The 19,145-nt window shown below is 29.7% G+C and overlaps 4 protein-coding genes across 4 annotated transcripts; 1 reads left to right on the forward strand and 3 right to left on the reverse strand.

Moving 5' to 3' along the window:
• Window positions 1–113: 113 nt before the first annotated feature.
• LOC130675351 (nucleotide exchange factor Sil1) lies at window positions 114–6,537 on the reverse strand. Its single transcript, XM_057480967.1, has 4 exons — window positions 6,178–6,537; window positions 5,737–5,984; window positions 5,416–5,666; window positions 114–3,683 (listed from the first exon to the last, which is right to left on the reverse strand). The coding sequence occupies exons 1-4, from the start codon at window positions 6,296–6,298 to the stop codon at window positions 2,924–2,926; spliced, it is 1,380 nt and encodes a 459-aa protein (XP_057336950.1). The 5' UTR covers window positions 6,299–6,537; the 3' UTR covers window positions 114–2,923.
• Window positions 6,538–6,632: 95 nt separating this feature from the next.
• On the forward strand, window positions 6,633–9,212 carry LOC130675354 (complex I intermediate-associated protein 30, mitochondrial). The gene is made up of 2 exons (XM_057480971.1): window positions 6,633–7,212; window positions 8,508–9,212. Exons 1-2 carry the CDS (start codon window positions 6,842–6,844, stop codon window positions 9,031–9,033), a joined length of 897 nt encoding a protein of 298 aa, XP_057336954.1. The 5' UTR covers window positions 6,633–6,841; the 3' UTR covers window positions 9,034–9,212.
• An 87-nt stretch (window positions 9,213–9,299) lies between these two features.
• LOC130675355 (probable cardiolipin synthase (CMP-forming)) lies at window positions 9,300–13,004 on the reverse strand. Its single transcript, XM_057480972.1, has 4 exons — window positions 12,701–13,004; window positions 12,232–12,571; window positions 10,827–11,084; window positions 9,300–9,622 (listed from the first exon to the last, which is right to left on the reverse strand). Coding segments are annotated over exons 1-4 (873 nt in total). The 5' UTR covers window positions 12,703–13,004; the 3' UTR covers window positions 9,300–9,349.
• Window positions 13,005–16,077: 3,073 nt separating this feature from the next.
• Window positions 16,078–17,384, reverse strand: LOC130675356 (uncharacterized). The gene is made up of 2 exons (XM_057480973.1): window positions 17,120–17,384; window positions 16,078–16,603 (listed from the first exon to the last, which is right to left on the reverse strand). Exons 1-2 carry the CDS (start codon window positions 17,168–17,170, stop codon window positions 16,145–16,147), a joined length of 510 nt encoding a protein of 169 aa, XP_057336956.1. The 5' UTR covers window positions 17,171–17,384; the 3' UTR covers window positions 16,078–16,144.
• Between the last annotated feature and the right edge of the window lie 1,761 nt (window positions 17,385–19,145).

A 19,145-nucleotide genomic window follows, 5' to 3' on the forward strand; every position in this document is an offset into this window, starting at 1 on the left:
CCTTAGAGTCTGTAGGGAAATCTGTTTGGACTCAGTAACTACCAGTTGAGAGAAAGTGGCTTATTACGGGCAGGCTTATAACGGGCAGTCGGCTGTACAATTTTTTATTATTATTTTTTTGCTTTTTATATTTCTTTATTGTAAATAATGTAAAGAAATGAAATTATCAAAATGTAGTTTGAAATTTTCGATTTTTGAAATAATAATTTTTTTTTTGAATCCCGAAAGAAAACTTTTGAAAAGAATTAAAAGTGATAGAAAAAATTAAATAATTTATTTAATAACAAGAAATATTTGTTATTTATTTTCCACTATAATTTCTCAATCAATTACTTCATATTAATGACTTGTATAGTTTATGATAACTAATAAACTTTACAGTCAGTGATGGATTGCACTGAAGAAAATGATCACTCAACAAACAATTAAATTTAAGAAAAGAAAATAATAATAAATTTCTTTATTTTTTTGTGATAATACAAAATTTGGCATTCATTTTTTTACTTGCTGTTATTTTCTATATACTTAAGTTAGTAAGATAACAGGTTTATCTATAGTATTATAGGGCTGAACTGTTGATACTTTTTCAGAAAAAAGATGACTTGTGCGAGTGTTTATTTTCACAAATTAGTTCAGTCAATGAAAATTTTTTTTTTTTTTAATCTAAGTAATTATTAGTATAAATTATAAAATTGTTTACAATCAAATCTATGTAAAATTGATTTGTAAATAAAATGTATTATAATCTCTTGGAAAAATTATTATTTATCTAATATATTGAATAATTAGACGAAATAAATCAATTATATTTTCATTTAAAATTATAGATTTTATTAACATAGTTTTTTTTTACTAAAAAAAAAAACTAAAACATCCCATGTTTGACACAATGACAGTCAGCAAAGATCCAACCACTTTCTCCACGGAGCATTTTCTAGCTGCATTGTCTTAGTAAGTGACTTGACGAATGTCTTTCAGCAAATTTCTTACGGAAGTTTTAAACAAGATTTGAAGGAGATGGATTTCATAAGTATACTTGCCAAAGATTTCATCAAGTCTTGCTTAAGATTCTTTTTAAAAATTTACGGAAATCTGTAGAAAGTTTGCAGCAATTCTGAACCAATATACGAACTATCTAACAATTTCCAGTCAGAGTTGCTACAGAATTGCTTAAGATATCGGGTCTCTTCATCTTCAAGCTCAAACGCAGTTCCTTTAGCAAACCCAGTGATCTTCATTTAAATTAAAAGGGATACAAATTAATAATGCTATCACTCGATAAAATTATATTGAACATTGGGCGCCACTGAATTTACTATACTAATGCTGAATAGACGAATTACGAAGTAACGAAGAGGGCAGTCGTGTCCTGGTATCTGAAGCAATTCTGCAGCAAGGCTGAGCTAATACATCTTCAGCAAATGTTACTACAGATTTACTTAACCTATCTTGCCTGTGACTCGTCCAAGACTGATGATTCAGACTTGTTGAAGACTTAAGATACAGATTTAAGTAAGACTTCCTTAAGAATGCTGCTAGGGTTGATGATGTAGACTTACTGAAGACTAAAGATTAGGGTGTGTCATTTTAAGGCTATATTTAAGTCCAATAGCGGCTTAGCTCATCAAAAAATTCGATTTCCCATTTAAATAACACGGGAAATTTTTTTTTTTGAGTGTTTTTAACTCGTGAAAAAATCAATAGATCGAATTGACTAACACATATTTTTATAGGAAATTGAACGCTCTGCAAAAAAGGTCTCTTATCATTTTTTGATAAATCCATTTGTTCAAAAGTTATGGAAGCTTGAAATCAAGTTATCGTAAATTTCGAGATCTTTTTACTTTTCCGGCAAAACTATCAGACTTATCACAAAATATCAAGGAATCTTTTTTGTAGACAATTTTATTTCCTACAAATTATTATCAGTAAAATTTTTTCAAATTCCGCATTGTTTTCTAGTTATTTTCATTTTAATTTCAAGCTTTTAAAAAAGTAGTATTCTGATCGATTTCAAGAGCTCGACATTGAAATGAAAAAAAACTAGAAAACAATGCGAAATTTGAAAAAACTTTACTGATGATAATTTGTAGAGAATAAAATTGTCAACAAAAAAGACCTTATAACATATTATGGTAAGTCTGATAGTTTTGCCGGAAAAGTAAAAAGATCTCGAAATTTACTATAACTTGACTTCGAGCTCTAATAACTTTAGAACAGATGGATTGATCGAAAAATGATAAGAGACCTTTTTTGTAGAGCGTTTAATTTCCTACAAAAATATGTATTAGTCAATTCGATCTATTGATTTGTTCACGAGTTAAAAATACTCAAAGTTAAAAAAAAAATTTCCCGTGTTATTTAAATGGGAAATCGAATTTTTTGATGAGTTAAGCCGCTATTGGACTTAAACCCTTTAGCCCAGCGGCATAATTTTTTATTTTCTATATACTACCAGATTTTCTGGTATAGCAGTAAAAAAAAATATAGCCTTAAAATGACACACCCTACTAAAGATACAGATTTACGTAAGACTTCCTTAAGATTGCCACTAGTGTTGTTGATGCAGACTTGCTGAAGACTGAAGATGTAGATTTATGTTAGACTTCCTTAAGAATGCTACTAGGATAATAGCATTGTTCTAAAGAAGTTACTTGACGAATGGTCGTCAACAAGTTTCTTATGGAAGATTCAAACAAGACTTAAAAGAAAAGGATTTCATAAGTATACTTGCCAAAGATTTCATCAAGTCTTGCTAACTAAAAGGTAACTAAAATCTACTTGCTCAAGGTAACTAAAATTGTGTCATGAAGTGCAATACGTAACTGCATTTCTATAATTGTAGTCATTTATGACCAGGATGTTGATGCGATTAAAAATGAACTAAGAAGAAAAAGTATTATTAAAATTTTATTTTATCACATTACAGTTCATCGTGAAAATTTTCCAATATAAGTTTTTTAAATTTTAATATTTTCTGAAAATTATTTTCCAGCATTTCATTTTCTTGCCAAGCTTGAGAATTTCCTTCTTTTATTTTATTATAATAATTAAGTATTTCATTTAATGTTGAAAAAAGCCCATGCTCGTTATTTCGGAACTCATCTTTACATGTAGGACTTAAAATGATCATGTTTTCAAGAATTACTTCTAAAAACTCATTCATTTCCGTTGAGGAATCAAGAGAAATGTCGTGTTGAAAATTTTTCTTTACAATACTCGATAAATATTTGCAATAATTATGCAACAATAATTTTTGCTCAAAATCTGTTTTTTTGTATTCTCGAATTTTTCTCAACCGAAGTCCCTCGTCTTCAGTCTTATTTATAAACTCTCTTTCTACTGCTAAGTCAGTAATTAACCTAATCGCTCTAAGTTGGGTCGGCAATTGATTATTTTCTAAAATTTTACCGAATATTTCTAACCCTCCGTGATCAATGAACGCTTTTTGTGCTGATGGAAATTGTCTTATCAAAGCACCCAGTGCAAACAAACATCTTGATCTCACTAACTGTTTGTTGTTCACTGACAACAAATGCAGAAGTTTTTGTACCAGATCATTATTCAAAGCTCTTGCTTGGACCTTTGGATTTAATTGAACAGCAGTACCGAGGACCCTCAATGCTTCAATTTTTATATCGTCGTTCGTTGTATTCAAACATGGCGATATTATTTTTGACATCCTGTTATTTTTATTACTCATTATAGTTTTCAAATTTTTATTAATATGCAACATAATACAGTCGACTACCCGTCATAAGTCTTTTCCTTCAATCGACAGTTACTGAGTCCAAATAACTGCCTCCACTTAACTACTAACAAGTTTCGCATCAGACATCCCGTTTTAAGCATTTATTAAAATTTTCTTTATGAAGACGATTTCAGACTGCGGGTGATCTCAGCCCTCGCCTACGGCTGGACAGCCTTCACCCTGGTTTGAAATCGTCTTGTTTCATCCCTTGTCACACCACCCGTGTAAAAAAATGTCTCCCGCCGGGATCCCGCATTTGGAACCTGCTGCTCATGAGACTGACCGGAACTTTAAGCGGAAGATTGGCGGAACCTTTTAAATTGGTAAAGAACATATAACATAGCCATAAAATTCTTACGAAAAATGTTAACATCTATTTTGAACGAATATTAGTAAATTCTGCTAGCTTTTATGATGTCTAAGATTTCAAATAGTGCCGCTAAAATTCTTGAAATTTTCCGATAAGAGTATTTTTGGGTACTTTCAGGTGAAACTGCGGAATACAAAAATACTAATAGTGCCGCGGCAGTATTCCGGCGGGATCCCTCCGGGAGAAATTTTTTTTACACGGGCATATTAGACTGGGCCAAAAAAATTGGCTATTGTTTTTTTCGTAGCTATATCGAGAATATTATTCAGAATGACAAAAAAAAAAATTTCATGAAAGTTTGAGCCCTTAATATTAATTTCAAGAGGTCTATCATCGCTATTTTTAATTTAAATTCATAATTTGATGTTTTACGTCAGAACTGCTAAAACATTGGAGTAAAAAAAAATCATTTTTACTTATTCTTATGTAAAATTAAATTCCTTACAAAAAAGGTCTGATTGAAAATTTTCGTCATACAAGCCGTTTCCGATTAATTAAGCTTAATAAATTGATATATTTTTTCGATTTAACATTTTTACTTTTGAATTTTGTAACTGACGAATCAAGAAATATCTAAAAAAGACCATGACCGATTTTCAAAGAAAATTTAATGCTCTACAAAAAAGACCTCTTAACATTTTTTGCTAAATTCACTCCTTCGAAAATTATTCATGTTATTGAAAATCATTTTGAGTCAAATTCAACCTGGAATAACTTTCGAAGGAGTGAATTTAGCAAAAAATGTTAAGAGGCCTTTTTTGTAGAGCATTAAATTTCCTTCAAAAATCTATCATGATCTTTATTAGATATTTATTGATTCGTCAGTTACAAAATTCAAAAGTAAAAATGTTAAATCGAAAAAATATATCAATTTATTAAGCTTAATTAATCGGAAACGGCTTGTATGACGAAAATTTTCAATCAGACCTTTTTTGTAGGGAATTTAATTTTACATAAGAATAAGTAAAAATGATTTTTTTTTACTCCAATGTTTTAGCAGTTCTGACGTAAAACATCAAATTATGAATTTAAATTAAAAATAGCGATGATAGACCTCTTAACATTAATATTAAGGGCTCAAACTTTCATGAAATTTTTTTTTTGTCATTCTGAATAATATTTTCGATATAGCGATGAAAAAAAAAAATAGTCAATTTTTTTGGCCCGGTCTAGGGCATATACTACTTCCCTATATTTTTCGTCGATTACTGTGCAGAACAATTTCCAGTACTGTCTATTTTTTCCATGTAGATCAGGCGTATGACGGCTAGTCGACTGTAAATCAAATACTTACCCTTCCATATCAGCAAATAATTGAGCAACATCTATTTGATGAAGTAAATACTCAAGATCATTAAATATATGTAAAATATCTTCAACTTCTTTACTCTGTAGAGTCCCACTAGCTAAAGGACGATCATAAATTTTGAATCTTTCGAACAGACCAATTAATATTTCCGAGTCTGTTGTAACATTCATGTCAACAGATTTCAGTTCGTCTTTCAATTCTTCATAACTCCGGAATTTTTTTCTGATATCTTCGGTCTGGAAATAAAATATTGTTATTATTTATATGTTAGTATAAAATATTTAAATTATATAATTAAATTATTACATGTTTCAAGTCATCTTTAACATCAGCTTTAATGTTTTTTAGGCGCGTTTTTAATTCCTCTAGAGATATTTTTAATTTACTGTGTTGTTCATTATCATTTTTCCGAAAATTATCATCACTTTCTGATGCTTCTGAATGAAGTGCCAATGAACGCTGCGATTCATCATTTTTTTCATCATCTAATTTAGCTTCTGTTACACCTGTTCCAAAATCATGTCTTACATGAAGGCCCCTTGGTATTGGCTGACCTGTAAAATATATAAAAAAATATAATTTTCAAATTTTCTACCCCGGTGGAAATTTTTCAGACTTTTCTCTGAAAAACTGAAAAAATCTTTAGAACTAGAACTAAATTTTTCAGAGAAAATTCCAAAAAATTTTCACCAGTATATACATTATTATCTTGAATAATAATTATATTTATAAGCAATAAAAAGTCACCTTTTTTTACAATTTGCCATTCATGTGTCGGTATAAATTTACTGTCATTTTTTTCTCCACTTGCTGACAAATTTTCAATTGAAATTGAAAATAAATAAATAAATAAATAAAAATACTTCATTGTTAAATTAATTATAATCTTTTGCTTATTATTAACTTTGATAAATTTTATAACAAAAACAATAACAATAAATAAAATCGTTACTTTTTTTAAAATTAATTACAATTGACGATTAATGAAACATTAATTGTTGGTTAATATTAAATGTGTGAAATGTTAATTTTAAAAATAATATTTTATTTAGTCGCCACGTGTGAGTGACTTATAGGTTCATTGTAATCTATATGTATCTATATATATATATTTATATGTGAGCATGACTGCGTATAAGACAACATTTTAGGCAGTGTTTGATTTTATCAATACTTGGAATTATAGAAAATGTGTAAAAATTTAATGGTTTCCTGGAAATTTGACTGAAAATTACGGGAAATTTTTTGTTCCACTTGCGGCATTTGATAGAAACTTTCTAACCTGAAATTCTGAGTATCAGTTAAAATAAAGTCAACAATTTAAAAGTTTTTAAAATGCTGTAGTGTTGACAGTTGTCATTTAAAAAAAATACAGTGGCTTCATCCATTCAAATAAAAAAAAAATCTAAAGATGACGAGCCGTTTTTTAAAATTATCAAACTTGAGTAAACAAAACCATTTCAAAAAATTTCATACAACTACTAAATTAAAGAATTTCCATGAACGTGACAGAAAAGGAGGATTTCCTTTTTTATACGAGGATTACACGCCGAAAAGGCCGGAAACTTTTACAGGAAAGATTAAACAAGCCTGCGTTAATGTTTTCCACGAGTTGAATTTGTATAAAGACGAAGTTGTAGAGAATTTTCGTATGGACCCGCCGTTGTGTCAATTACCAGGTGAGGTTGATATCCAATGGAAATTTGATGGGGACCCAGATATACTGAATCACTGGTCTGTGACATCAGACAAAGACTATGATTTAGGATATTCTACTGCAAAGTATGTATTTTAAATTTTAATTTTTACTCTGGAATATTTTTATAATTTATTAATCTTCCCTAGTAGTATTCTTAAGGAAGTCTTACGTAAATTTGTATCTTCAGTCTTTAGCGAGTCTGCATCATCAGCCCTAGTAGGATTCTTAGAAGTCTTACGAAAATCTGTATCTTAAGTCTTTAGCAAGTCTGCAATCAGTCTTGGACAAGTCTAAGGCAAAATACTTCCGTAAGATTCGTGAAGTAAATTTGTACCCTCGCAGATTTGAATCACGGTGGAAACACGGTGGGTTTGTTCCATTTTACCACTGTGATTACGCGGTGGATACAGCGTGGAACCACGGTGATGAAATAGCACAAAGCCACCGTGGAATCACAGTGGATACACCGCGTAATCACAGTAGAAAAACCGTGTATACACAGTGGTGAAATGGAACAAACCCACCGTGTAACCACGATGGATCCACGGTGTTTACTTCCACGGTGTTTCCACCGTGATTCAAATCTGCGTGGGTAGTCATACTTGCTAAAGATCCATCAGCTCAGGATTGCTGTCGAATTGCTTGAGATACCTGGACACGACTGCCCTCTTATTCAGCATTAATTCTTGACCAGTTATACTGTACGGAACTCTCTCCAGATAGCGAACAAGGCTATCAGCGACTAACCAACCAAACCCTATCCAAGAACGCAAGGCTTGAATAGTCTTCTGACATTTCTCAATATCCAATAGTTCTTTTATCCAATAGAACTAATCTTCAAGTTGTCTTAGCTCTTTTCAAGGCTAGTTAACCAGATCTCCGGGTCAAACGTAAGACATCTCGTCATCTCAACGGTTCCTTTAAGGACCAACTCACCGTCATCTTAAGCTCTTAACGTAATACTCAACGGTCTTTCTAAAGACCACAAAGGCCTTTTTCAAGGCCACCAAAGCAACAACACCGTAAGAATTCGTTTCAATAGAGACGATCTTACTGGTTACTCGCTGAACATTTTTTGGAAACGACCCGATATCTTAAGCAATTCTGCAGCAGCTCCGATTGGAAATTTTTATATAGTTCGTATATTACTTAAGAATTGCTACAGACTTTCTACAGATTTCCGTAAGATGGTAAGAAGAATCTTAAGCTCGACTTGATGAAATCTTCAAGTATACTTAAGAACATCTTCATCAAGTCTTGTTTAAATCTTCTATAAGAAACTTACTGAAGGACATTCAAGTAATTTCCTTAAGAAAATCCTACTAGAGTCAATGCCAAGCCAGAGCCATAAATGTTGATATTAAAAAAAATTTTCCAGGTTGGAATTGACTCCCACCGGCACAGGATTATTTTCTGGTGTCCTTGATACAAGACCTATAAAAGACGGTAGACAAAAACAAGGTGGCTATTGCAACCTGAGGTCTCAGAAAGTTAGGCAGTCTTTTTACAGAGAAGATACTTTACCCTGGGCTCCATATACTCATCTTATCATGAGGGTTCGTGGCGATGGACGTGTTTATATGCTCAATCTTCACCCGCAAAACACTTTCGATCTCATGTGGAATGATCTTCACAGTTTTGTTCTGTATACTAGAGGCGGACCTTATTGGCAGTATGCAAAAATACCATTTTCTAGATTTTTTTTGGGCAACAAAGGTAGGGTTCAAGATATCCAAGGTCCAGCGCCTCTTCATAATCTCTCCTCATTTAGCATCACTGTCGGTGATCAAATTCCCGGTCCATTTAGACTTGAAATAGATTTTATTGGCCTTGAACAAGACAAAGTTTTCGAAGAAGAATTCGCATATGAAATGTATAAACCACCTAATCCACATTATGATTAAATATTTATGATAGAATTAATCAAATTACTTTAAGGATAGAAAATAAATGTATATTAAATATTTAGCTCGATTATTTTTTGCTCAATGAAAGTAATTTACTCCACTCCATCTTTAAAATATACTTGGGATTTTCTTTCACCAGAAAATTGTTCGTTTATTAGGTCAATATCAACGTCACCCTAACGGACCAAAGTTACCTCAGCTGAAAGTTAACATTGAAGTTGATGAATTAATTAAAAATTTAAACAAATTAATATTTTATTTTTTTATCAAAAATATACAACAACAAAAACAACAACAACGAACTACTTTATTATTACGATGACGAGGATCCGTTATTAAATGATTTTTTCGATAGTAATTTATACGTATTTTTGGACATCAAATAACTGATGCCACCAGCTACTGTCGTTATTGCTGTTAAATAACATAATCCTTGTAAAATAGGATGATCTATAAAATGAAATACTGGCGCTGCTAGAGTACCACCAACTAGTGATAATTGAACGGCAGTATTTAATTTACTTATAAATGTAGGCGCCAGTTGAACTGTAGCGTGACTAGGGTCGAAATATCTTGCTAAAGTTTTCTGTAATAAGAAAATTATTTTATTAATTTAATAAGATGGTGTATAAAATACTGTGTATGTGTTAAAAAAAGGTCTGTGTTAAATTTTTTGTGTGGGTTATTTTGTGTTAAATTAACACATTTCACTGGGGTACTTAAAAATTTTAAATCGATCTACTATTTAACTCTTTAAAAATGTTGCCTAGTACAAATAGTCTGTGTTAAAAAATGACACAAATATTGTGTGTTAAAATTCAACACAAATAGTCTGTGTTAAAATTCAACATAAATATTGTGTGTTAAAATTCAACACAAATAGTCTGTGTTAAAATTCAACACAAATATTGATTGTTAAAATTTTACACAAATAGTGTGTGTTAAAAAATGACACAAATATTGTGAGTTAAAATTTAACACAAATAGTCTGTGTTAAAAAATAATACAAATATTGTGAGTTAAAATTTAACACAAATAGTCTGTGTTAAAAAATGGCACAAATATTGTGAGTTAAAATTTAACACAAATAGTCTGTGTTAAAAAATAATACAAATATTGTGTAATAAAATTTAACACAAATAGTCTGTGTTAAAAAATGACACAAATATTGTGTGTTAAAATTTAACACAAATAGCCTATGTTAAACAATAATACAAATATTGTGTGTTAAAATTTAACACAAATAGTCTGTGTTAAAAAATGGCACAAATATTGTGAGTTAAAATTTAACACAAATAGTCTGTGTTAAAAAATAATACAAATATTGTGAGTTAAAATTTAACACAAATAGTCTGTGTTAAAAAATGGCACAAATATTGTGAGTTAAAATTTAACACAAATAGTCTGTGTTAAAAAATAATACAAATATTGTGTAATAAAATTTAACACAAATAGTCTGTGTTAAAAAATGGCACAAATATTGTGTGTTAAAATTTAACACAAATAGTCTGTGTTAAAAAATGACACATATATTGTGTGTTAAAATTTAACACAAATAGACTGTGTTAAAAAATGGTACAAATATTGTGAGTTAAAATTTAACACAAATAGTCGGTGTTAAAAATAACGGAGATATTGTGTTCAAATTTAACACAAATAGTGTGTGTTAAAAAATAACACAAGTATTGTGTAGGCCGTTTTTAACACACAGATTATGTTGATTTTAACACAATATTTTTTACTGTTCAATAAAAATAAAAATATAATTTAAAAAAAATAAATAATCTTACTGGTGCGGGCAACGATCTATATCGTATATATGATGCAGCACCAATCAGCATAACATCACGCATTATAACAAGACACGTCAAAGGTAATGGTATTAATTCAACCCATGTCAATGATAAAAATAGTGTTCCTACAAGTAATTTATCAGCCATCGGGTCCAAAAAACTGCCTAACTTGGACGCTTGAGAAATCCAAGTTCTAGCAACCCATCCATCAACTAAATCAGTAAATCCAGCAAATCCTAGAAGCCATAACGCTGCCTATAAAAATAATTTCACCTAAATTGTTATTTTTTACAATAAATTACTAAACAATATATTTATCGCGAGGCAACAGATGAAACAAAGCGATTTCAAACAAAGATGAAATTGGCTACCCGAGCCAGAGTGCGAGAACTAACATCAATCCAAGTCTGAAATCGTGTTTGATCCCATGCTTCGCACAATATTTTTTATTTTATCTGCATTTATACTGGGAGTTTTAATATCTAGAGCCAGAAACTGATCAATTTTCGCCTGATAAATGCATCTATAGTTCATTTTCTTAAGGAAATTTTACGTAAATCTGCATCATCAGTCTTGGACAAGTCTGAGGCAAAATACCTTAAATAAATTTGTAGTCATACTTGCTGCAGAATTGTTTAAGGTATCAGGACATTACTGCTCTGTTCGTCACGTCGACAGTCGTCTATTCAGCATTAGTATAGTAAATTCAATGGCGCCCACTTAATGTTCGATACAATTTTATCGAGTGATAATATTATTAATTTGTAGCATTTTAAATTTTTTTAAGGGCGACCGTCTCTTTTTTCTCATGCAATAATTTCTTGCGACAAAATTTCTTAGCAATAATTTCTCAAGGCATAATTTCTCACCACAAATATGGTGAAAAAAGAAATTTTTGTGTTGGATGAATTTTTGTTTGAGTAATTATTGCTGAGAAATTTTTGCATGAGAAATTATTCCGGATTTATAAAGGCAGGGAGCCAAATTTAAGAGGACTGGGTTTGCTAATGGGGCTGCGTTCGAGCTCGAAGTGACTCGGAGATAAAGAAACCCGATATCTAAAGCAACTCTGCAGCAACTTTGACCAAACATTATTCTATATTACGTATGCTGCTCAAGAATTGCTGCAGTTTCTGCAGATTTTCGTAAGTCTTTAAGAAGAATCTTAAGCAAGATTTGATTCAATCTTGAGCCAGTATACATATGAACTCCATCGTGTTTAAATCTTCCGTAAGAATTTTGCTGAAGGACATTCGTCAAGTCACTCACTCGACAATACTTCCAGAGATGGGTCGAAATCGTTTTGTTTCGACTGTCTAAATGGGCATTGGAACTCGCAGCTTCAATACAGGTAATATAAAAAAATATATCAATAAAATATAATGATTAAGAAATACCTTACATGGTAATTATGTGAGCACACTATTAAATAACTTATATATGGTGTTGTCATGATTCTGCCGATGCAAAGAAAATTAGGAATCGTCCAAATATTTTCTCTCTCAATTATTTCCTCCATTTTAGCTCTCGTAGCCCGGATATTTTGTGCTAACTGCATTCTGAAGGCTTTTCTTTTCGCTTTTCTGTTCAATTTCGCTAACTGGTAATCATTCAATTTCTTATCAGCATTGCAGTATAACCGGTTGTTTAAATTGTGCAGACATTTGTTCCAGTTGTACAATTTAACTATTCTGTAGGGTCTCAATCGTAACAACATCATGTAGGTCATATTTATGTTTCTCCTAGTGGACAAAAATTAATAATATAAAATATACTTTTTTAAAAATTGTTTTTTACACCAAAAGTACTTCAATATATTCAATTATTAGTTACGAATGAATAATAAATAAATAATCATTAAATTTACTTACATTGTTATCACTTTTTTTTTATTGTATGAGCAGTTAAATGTTTTGGTTTTTTTTCAGTAAGGTTATAATTTTTAAATTAACAGTTTATCGAGTTCTATTTATGGAAGTAAATGTATAAAATTTTTTCTGATCACTATTTTAATAAAAAATATAATTACAATATATATTCTAGATAAGTAGAATTTTCGTAAATTTTATAAAAATTTATTTTCTCATAGTTATCCAAGCACGCAGTTGGAGGCATGTTTTAATCATTGTTGTGTATGTTTATGTCTGTAAATGTAAACTCGTTCCAGAGAGAGAATAAACCTCGGAAATAGCTCCCTTTACTGATTTTTCACAACTGCGCATGCGCAAGGAAAGTGGGAGAATATTTAGTGCATAGAACTCTGGAGTGGGAGAAAAACCGAAAGGACCCGAAGTACAGTTCCTTGGTACAAAGTGTAATTTTTTAAATATTTTATCAATTTAAAAATAAAATTTTAATTTTTAATCTCTTATTACGAATGAAAATTGAATTAAAAATTTTTTATCCAAATACTGGATTGAAAAATTTTTTTCTTCCTCGAAAAAAAATTTCGTTTTCAATTCATAATGCAAAAAATTTCTTAGGGCAAGTAAAAATTTTTCGCGCCAAAAAATTCTTTTTTTTTGTGTAGTTTTTTCATCATGCATGAGATTGATAATAACGCAAGATCAGGTCTGATGATTTTTAAAAAAACCAATGATTGAAAGTATTTAAATTTTTTATTTTTTAAAAGTCTGATAATCAATTTTTTTTAATTTGAATTTTTTGACAATACAGAGTTGTTTCTAAATTTATACAGTTCATTTTTTTCGTGAAGACGAATCCCTGATTAAAAAAAAAGACAATTGAAAAGAATTAAAAATGATGAAATTTAAATAATAGAAATTTAAATATGAAATTTATATTGATAGTTGCTTAAAGTGGGATATACATATACAGGAGATCGTTAAAAAAGTCAAATATTTCCAATTTCTTGTGTATAAACTAAGTCTTTTTATGGAACGTAATGTACTAAAAATGTTGTACCATTTTCTATTTGAAAGTACCATTAACCACGGTATTATAGCTTGGGGTGGTGCGTACAAGAATTCTATCAAGCCTCTTTTTACTTTACAAGAAAGAATATTGAAAAAAAAAATGTTGGAAAATCCAAAAGTGCACACCTCAATCACTCATTTTATTTTTAATCATTACTTTTACTATATAATGTTAATATATTTTTTTTATATTATGAACTTTTATTCAACTTACAAATTATCAATTTGATTTTTTATTTCTTATTTTCAGTTTAATATTTTTTTAATAACTTTTTTTTTAAATATTCCGCCTTTTGTCTTAGATGTCACTTTTTTTTAAACATATTAATACGCTAGTGCTGCCACCAGTAGTTGATAGAGAGAAACATTGACAAAAATAATAACAACAGTAAAAATAGCAGCTAAATTTTTCACGAATAATCACTTTTACGTCGTTAATTAATTACAATTGAACTAAAAGGATTGATACAGTAATTTTCATAAGGGTTCTTGTGATAAAAAATACAAAGACAATAAAAAAAAAGTTAGGCCGATTAATGGTGTCTATCGAGAGTTATCGTGCTTACGAAGATTCATACGTAACAATTGACAGCACTAGTTTCTTAGATTAAAATAATTAATTTAAAATCAATGAATTAACAAATCGACTCAACGTTGGGTTTAAATTATTCCTTAATAAATTATCTGCATGCGAGTACACAATTTAATAATTTTTTGTGCTATGAAAAGGGTGTAGAAATGTTTTTGTATGAGAGAAATTGTCAACGAGGAAGAACCGTCAGTAAAGCACCCCTAGCGCTTTCGCGCTTGAGGTGTGCAATAATAAAAATCATAAAATAAATTTCGCGCTTGAGGTGTGCAATAAAAAAAAAAAAAAAAAAAAAAAAAAAAATCCATTAAAAGCAAAAATTTTTTTTGAATAACCCGCCTTTTGCGTAGATGTCACCACTTACTTGTACGACTGTCACGCCAATTTTATTGTCAGTACTAGTTAGATAGATAGATAGATATAAAAAGAAAAAAGAGAAACAAATATAAGTAGTCAGCTGTTAGAAAGAGAAGACGCTAGAAATTCATGTATAAACATACAAATTTTATGTCGAATTATCAGATTCGATATTCATTGATTCTAATTAAACGGGAACGATTTAGACCGTAATTTTCAAAAGGGTTCTTGGCATAACGAATACATATAAAAAAAAAAAAAAAATAGACTGATTAATTATTTCCTTCGAGAGTTATCGTGCTTACGAAGATACATACGTAACAATTGACAGAACTAGTTTCTTGGATTAAATTAATTAATTTAAAATCAATGAATTAACAAATCGACTCAAAATTGGGTTTAAATTAATCCTTAATAAATTATCTGCATGCGAATACACAATTTAATCTATTTTTGTGCTATGAAAAGAGTGTAGAATTGTTTTTGTATGAGTAAAATTGTCAACGTGGAAGAACCGTCAGTAAAGCACCCCTAGCGCTTTCGCGCTTGAGGTGTGCAATAAGAATAGAGTACAACCATATATTAAACATAAAACAACAATTCATTCTAAGTAGTCTGACAAAATACTTCAATATTTGTACACATAAATATAATAACTATGAAGGCAGATCTAGACACAAAATAATACAGGGACACAAAATAACCAGGACTAAGTACCAAAATAGGCCTTTGTATACTGCAATTAAATACTTTAACCTGCTACCAAATGAAATAAAGAATGCTCTAACGTTAACTAAATCAATTAAATACTATCTAAGAAAATGGTTACTGTCTAGTCAACAGCAGCTATTAACTTTATAAATATTTTTATACGCCTTTTGAGTAATTGTAATTGTTTTTAAAATATTTATGGTGCTTTTTAAAATTTTTTCGCTTCATAATTTATACTTAAGTAAGTTAGATATATTAAATACTAAGCATATGTTGTTAAATAGGCATATATGATGGTATTTTATGTAAATCATATATGCCTATTCACTCCTCCCAAACCTATGAACAGGAAACATTGTTTTCCTCTATAGGATTTAAATGTACAATATCTATGTATATATGTATATTTATCTATCTTTTGGGAATAAATAAATAAATAAATAAATAAATAAATTCTTTTTAATACTTCTGAATACTTCCAATTCTTTTATGGAGCTTTAACATTGTAGATCGTTTTTAATTCTTTTTTTAAATCTACATAATAATCAGTTATCACTACACACGGAAATATATGTACAAAATATAGATGATAAAACTAAGAGGAATCATTACTGTGTAAATAAATTTGCCAACTATAACTTCAATTTTTTTTTCAAATTATCATTGATTTATTATTGATAAAAATGTGATATACATTTCGTATAGTTTATATACTAATCAAATTATTGATCAGTTTTTTTACTTTCACTGCTCTTGAGAATATCAATAATACTATCGATAGAATTTACAATTTGTGATCCACCCGGAAAATCGTTTTTATGATTTTCTACAATAGATGTTACATCGTGTCTTAATGATTGCAATAATGCAGAGAAACCATCGATGTTTACAACTTTAGAAGCTGAATTACTAACATTTGTAACGCTATCTTGAATAGAATTGGTTACTTTATGCACGTTATCCATTGTTGCAGTACTAAATAGAGCACTACTAGTTTTGTTCACAATATCTTTTATCGACTCGACAGCTGGACCTATGTTCTTTTGTCGGACATCATCTAAAATATTTTTAAATGCTCCCGCTTGTTCAGATAACTTGGACACTGCTTGGGCAACCAAATCATCAGATCCAGGATTTGGTTTACTGGTATCAGGATTTGCCGGAACTGATGCAGTTAATGCCTTTTATTGACAGAATAGTTAAATAATAATAGTATATTGTATGACGAGGGGTGAAACAAAACGATTTCAGAACAGGGCTAAGTTGGCTGCCCGACCTGTATACGAGGGCTGACATCACCCGCTGTCTGAAATCGTCTTCCATCCTGAGTTACACACTACAGTTTTCATGATTACCCTGCATTGGAACTTAAAGTTTCAGTGTCAACTATTAGCGTAAGCGTAAATTGTGATTTGCAATTTATAATTAAGCAGAAACTGTAAATACTATTTATTTTTCACACTAAATTTTATAAAACTCAGAATTGTCATTTAAATGACAAGTATCAGAGTGTAAATTACGAATGCCTTCAGTCAGCGGGCAGAAACATTTCTTGTTTTTTCCCAATTGGGACGAAACAAGTTTGTTTCTGCTCACTGACTGAAGGCATTCGCAATTTACGTATTTGCTAATATTCGTTTGTGGCTTCAAGTTTCAATGGTATCATGAAAATGGAATTTTCTTATTGAGAAGCTTACCTCGTTAGCTAAGCTAACAGCAACAATGAAACAAACCAAAAAGGAATTCATGGTAACGACGTTGTTTGATACTTATTTTCAAGGAACTGAATTTTATAACATCGTGACAGTCATTATATACCTCCAATATTTTTTGTTTTGACCACAGTTCTACTGACACGTATGAAACGACGCAGTTTTTTTATTTTTTATCATCTTAATGACATTATTTTGTAAGTAATATTAAGAACGTTTTATCAAAATCGTAACAAATACAGCGAAGAACAAAAAAAACAATGCAATTAACTACTTAATATCAACGATATGTTTTTTCATATTTTGTTTTCAATAAATGTTACTGCAGACATTCCAAATTATTGTAATCAAATTTGAAATAGAAATCAGGACGTAGATTGTTCGAAGTCATTTCACGGAAGAAAGAGCATTTAAAAAATTGAAATCATATTTGAGTATTTATTACAGTTCTGTATAGTAGTAAAGCACTGTGACTCAGAAACTGTATAAATTACATTTTTATTATATATCATATTATATACCAGATCTTATAGTTTTTAGTTTTGTTCTAAAAATTACAATCTCACACTATCATTTTTTTTACATATTCTTCAAATTATATTTCTTAAGGCAAAGAAATCTTATTATTACAGTTACGTACAGTAAAATGTATTTCTTTTGCTTAAGTCTATACTCTGAAAATGCTTATATATGAAATATGATCATTATATAAAAAAATGCTTATTTTTTTTTTTGAAATTTATACTTAGAATAAATAATTAATAAAGTTTTATAAAATTTACAGTTTTATAAAGTAAAATTTATTTTTTTCTCTCGAATCTACATAATAAAAATTCTTATATTTATAGTATACTCTTTTTTTTTTTTTGTAACTTCAAATGTGGCATTAAAAATAAATCTACTCTCGTAATCCTACAAAGGCTAGAAGGTATGAAATGATTGTTATTGTTTTTTTCATGATGTAATTGATCAAATTATTTTTATTCAGAGCTTAACATCTTTTTCGGCAATTATATAAGTAACAATTGTTTTATTTGTCATTTTCTGAGCCACATTCTTAAGCCATATTTTAAAAGTGATATCAAAAACATTCCACCCACGAGTCGTCACAATAACAAGTTAAGTGAATACGATAACGAAACCTGTAATTAACAAATTAAAATCGCCGATATGATCACTCTTATTATTTTTTTTTTAATTAACTTTACTGAGGATTTTTCAACATTCTTTATCAAAATTGATTTCATTTGTTCGATGTTGTAATTGCTCAGTTTGTTATCTATGCAGTTTCGTTTTGTTTCATCCGAAATGATTCCATAACAAAATTTTGTCAAATTATGATAACGAATAGGATTCAGAACCGTCAAATTTAAAAAAAGAATTTAAGTCACTAAATTCTACATGAGGGCAAAGAGGTTGAAATTCTCATTTCAGATTATAATGATCTGTACTTCCCCTGTTTAGAAAATCTCGTAGAATCCAATAGATGCTCATAAATTCCCATAGTGATTTTATAAGAATGAATGAGTTCTATCAGAAGTACTAAAGTTAAGTATAGGGATGACACGACCGATAATCCAAGGACAATTGATACTTGCGACGATTGATCCGCCGATAATTGATATATGTCAATAACTAATCAATGCGACAATTAATGGTAATCACAATTTATCCATACACAGTTTGTGTGGGAGTATATTTTTAAAATCACACACACACAACATTAGTGAAAAAAGGGCGTGGTAGATTTAGGGTAAAAATACCGTAAATTTATAGTAACCCGATGAAAAAAGATTTTATACAATTGTATAAAATTATATACAAAAAATGGCCCGATCCAATTGTATACAACTGTATAGAAATTGTATACAATTCTATACAAATTGTATACAATTTTATATAATTATATACAATTTTACATAAATTATATACAATTCTATATAATTGCAATGCTAGAATTGTATATAATTGTATACAATTTCTATACAAATTGTATACAATTGGATCGGGC

Source organism: Microplitis mediator, chromosome 10 (genome assembly GCF_029852145.1).
Source record: "Microplitis mediator isolate UGA2020A chromosome 10, iyMicMedi2.1, whole genome shotgun sequence".
Classification (NCBI taxonomy): domain Eukaryota; kingdom Metazoa; phylum Arthropoda; class Insecta; order Hymenoptera; family Braconidae; genus Microplitis; species Microplitis mediator.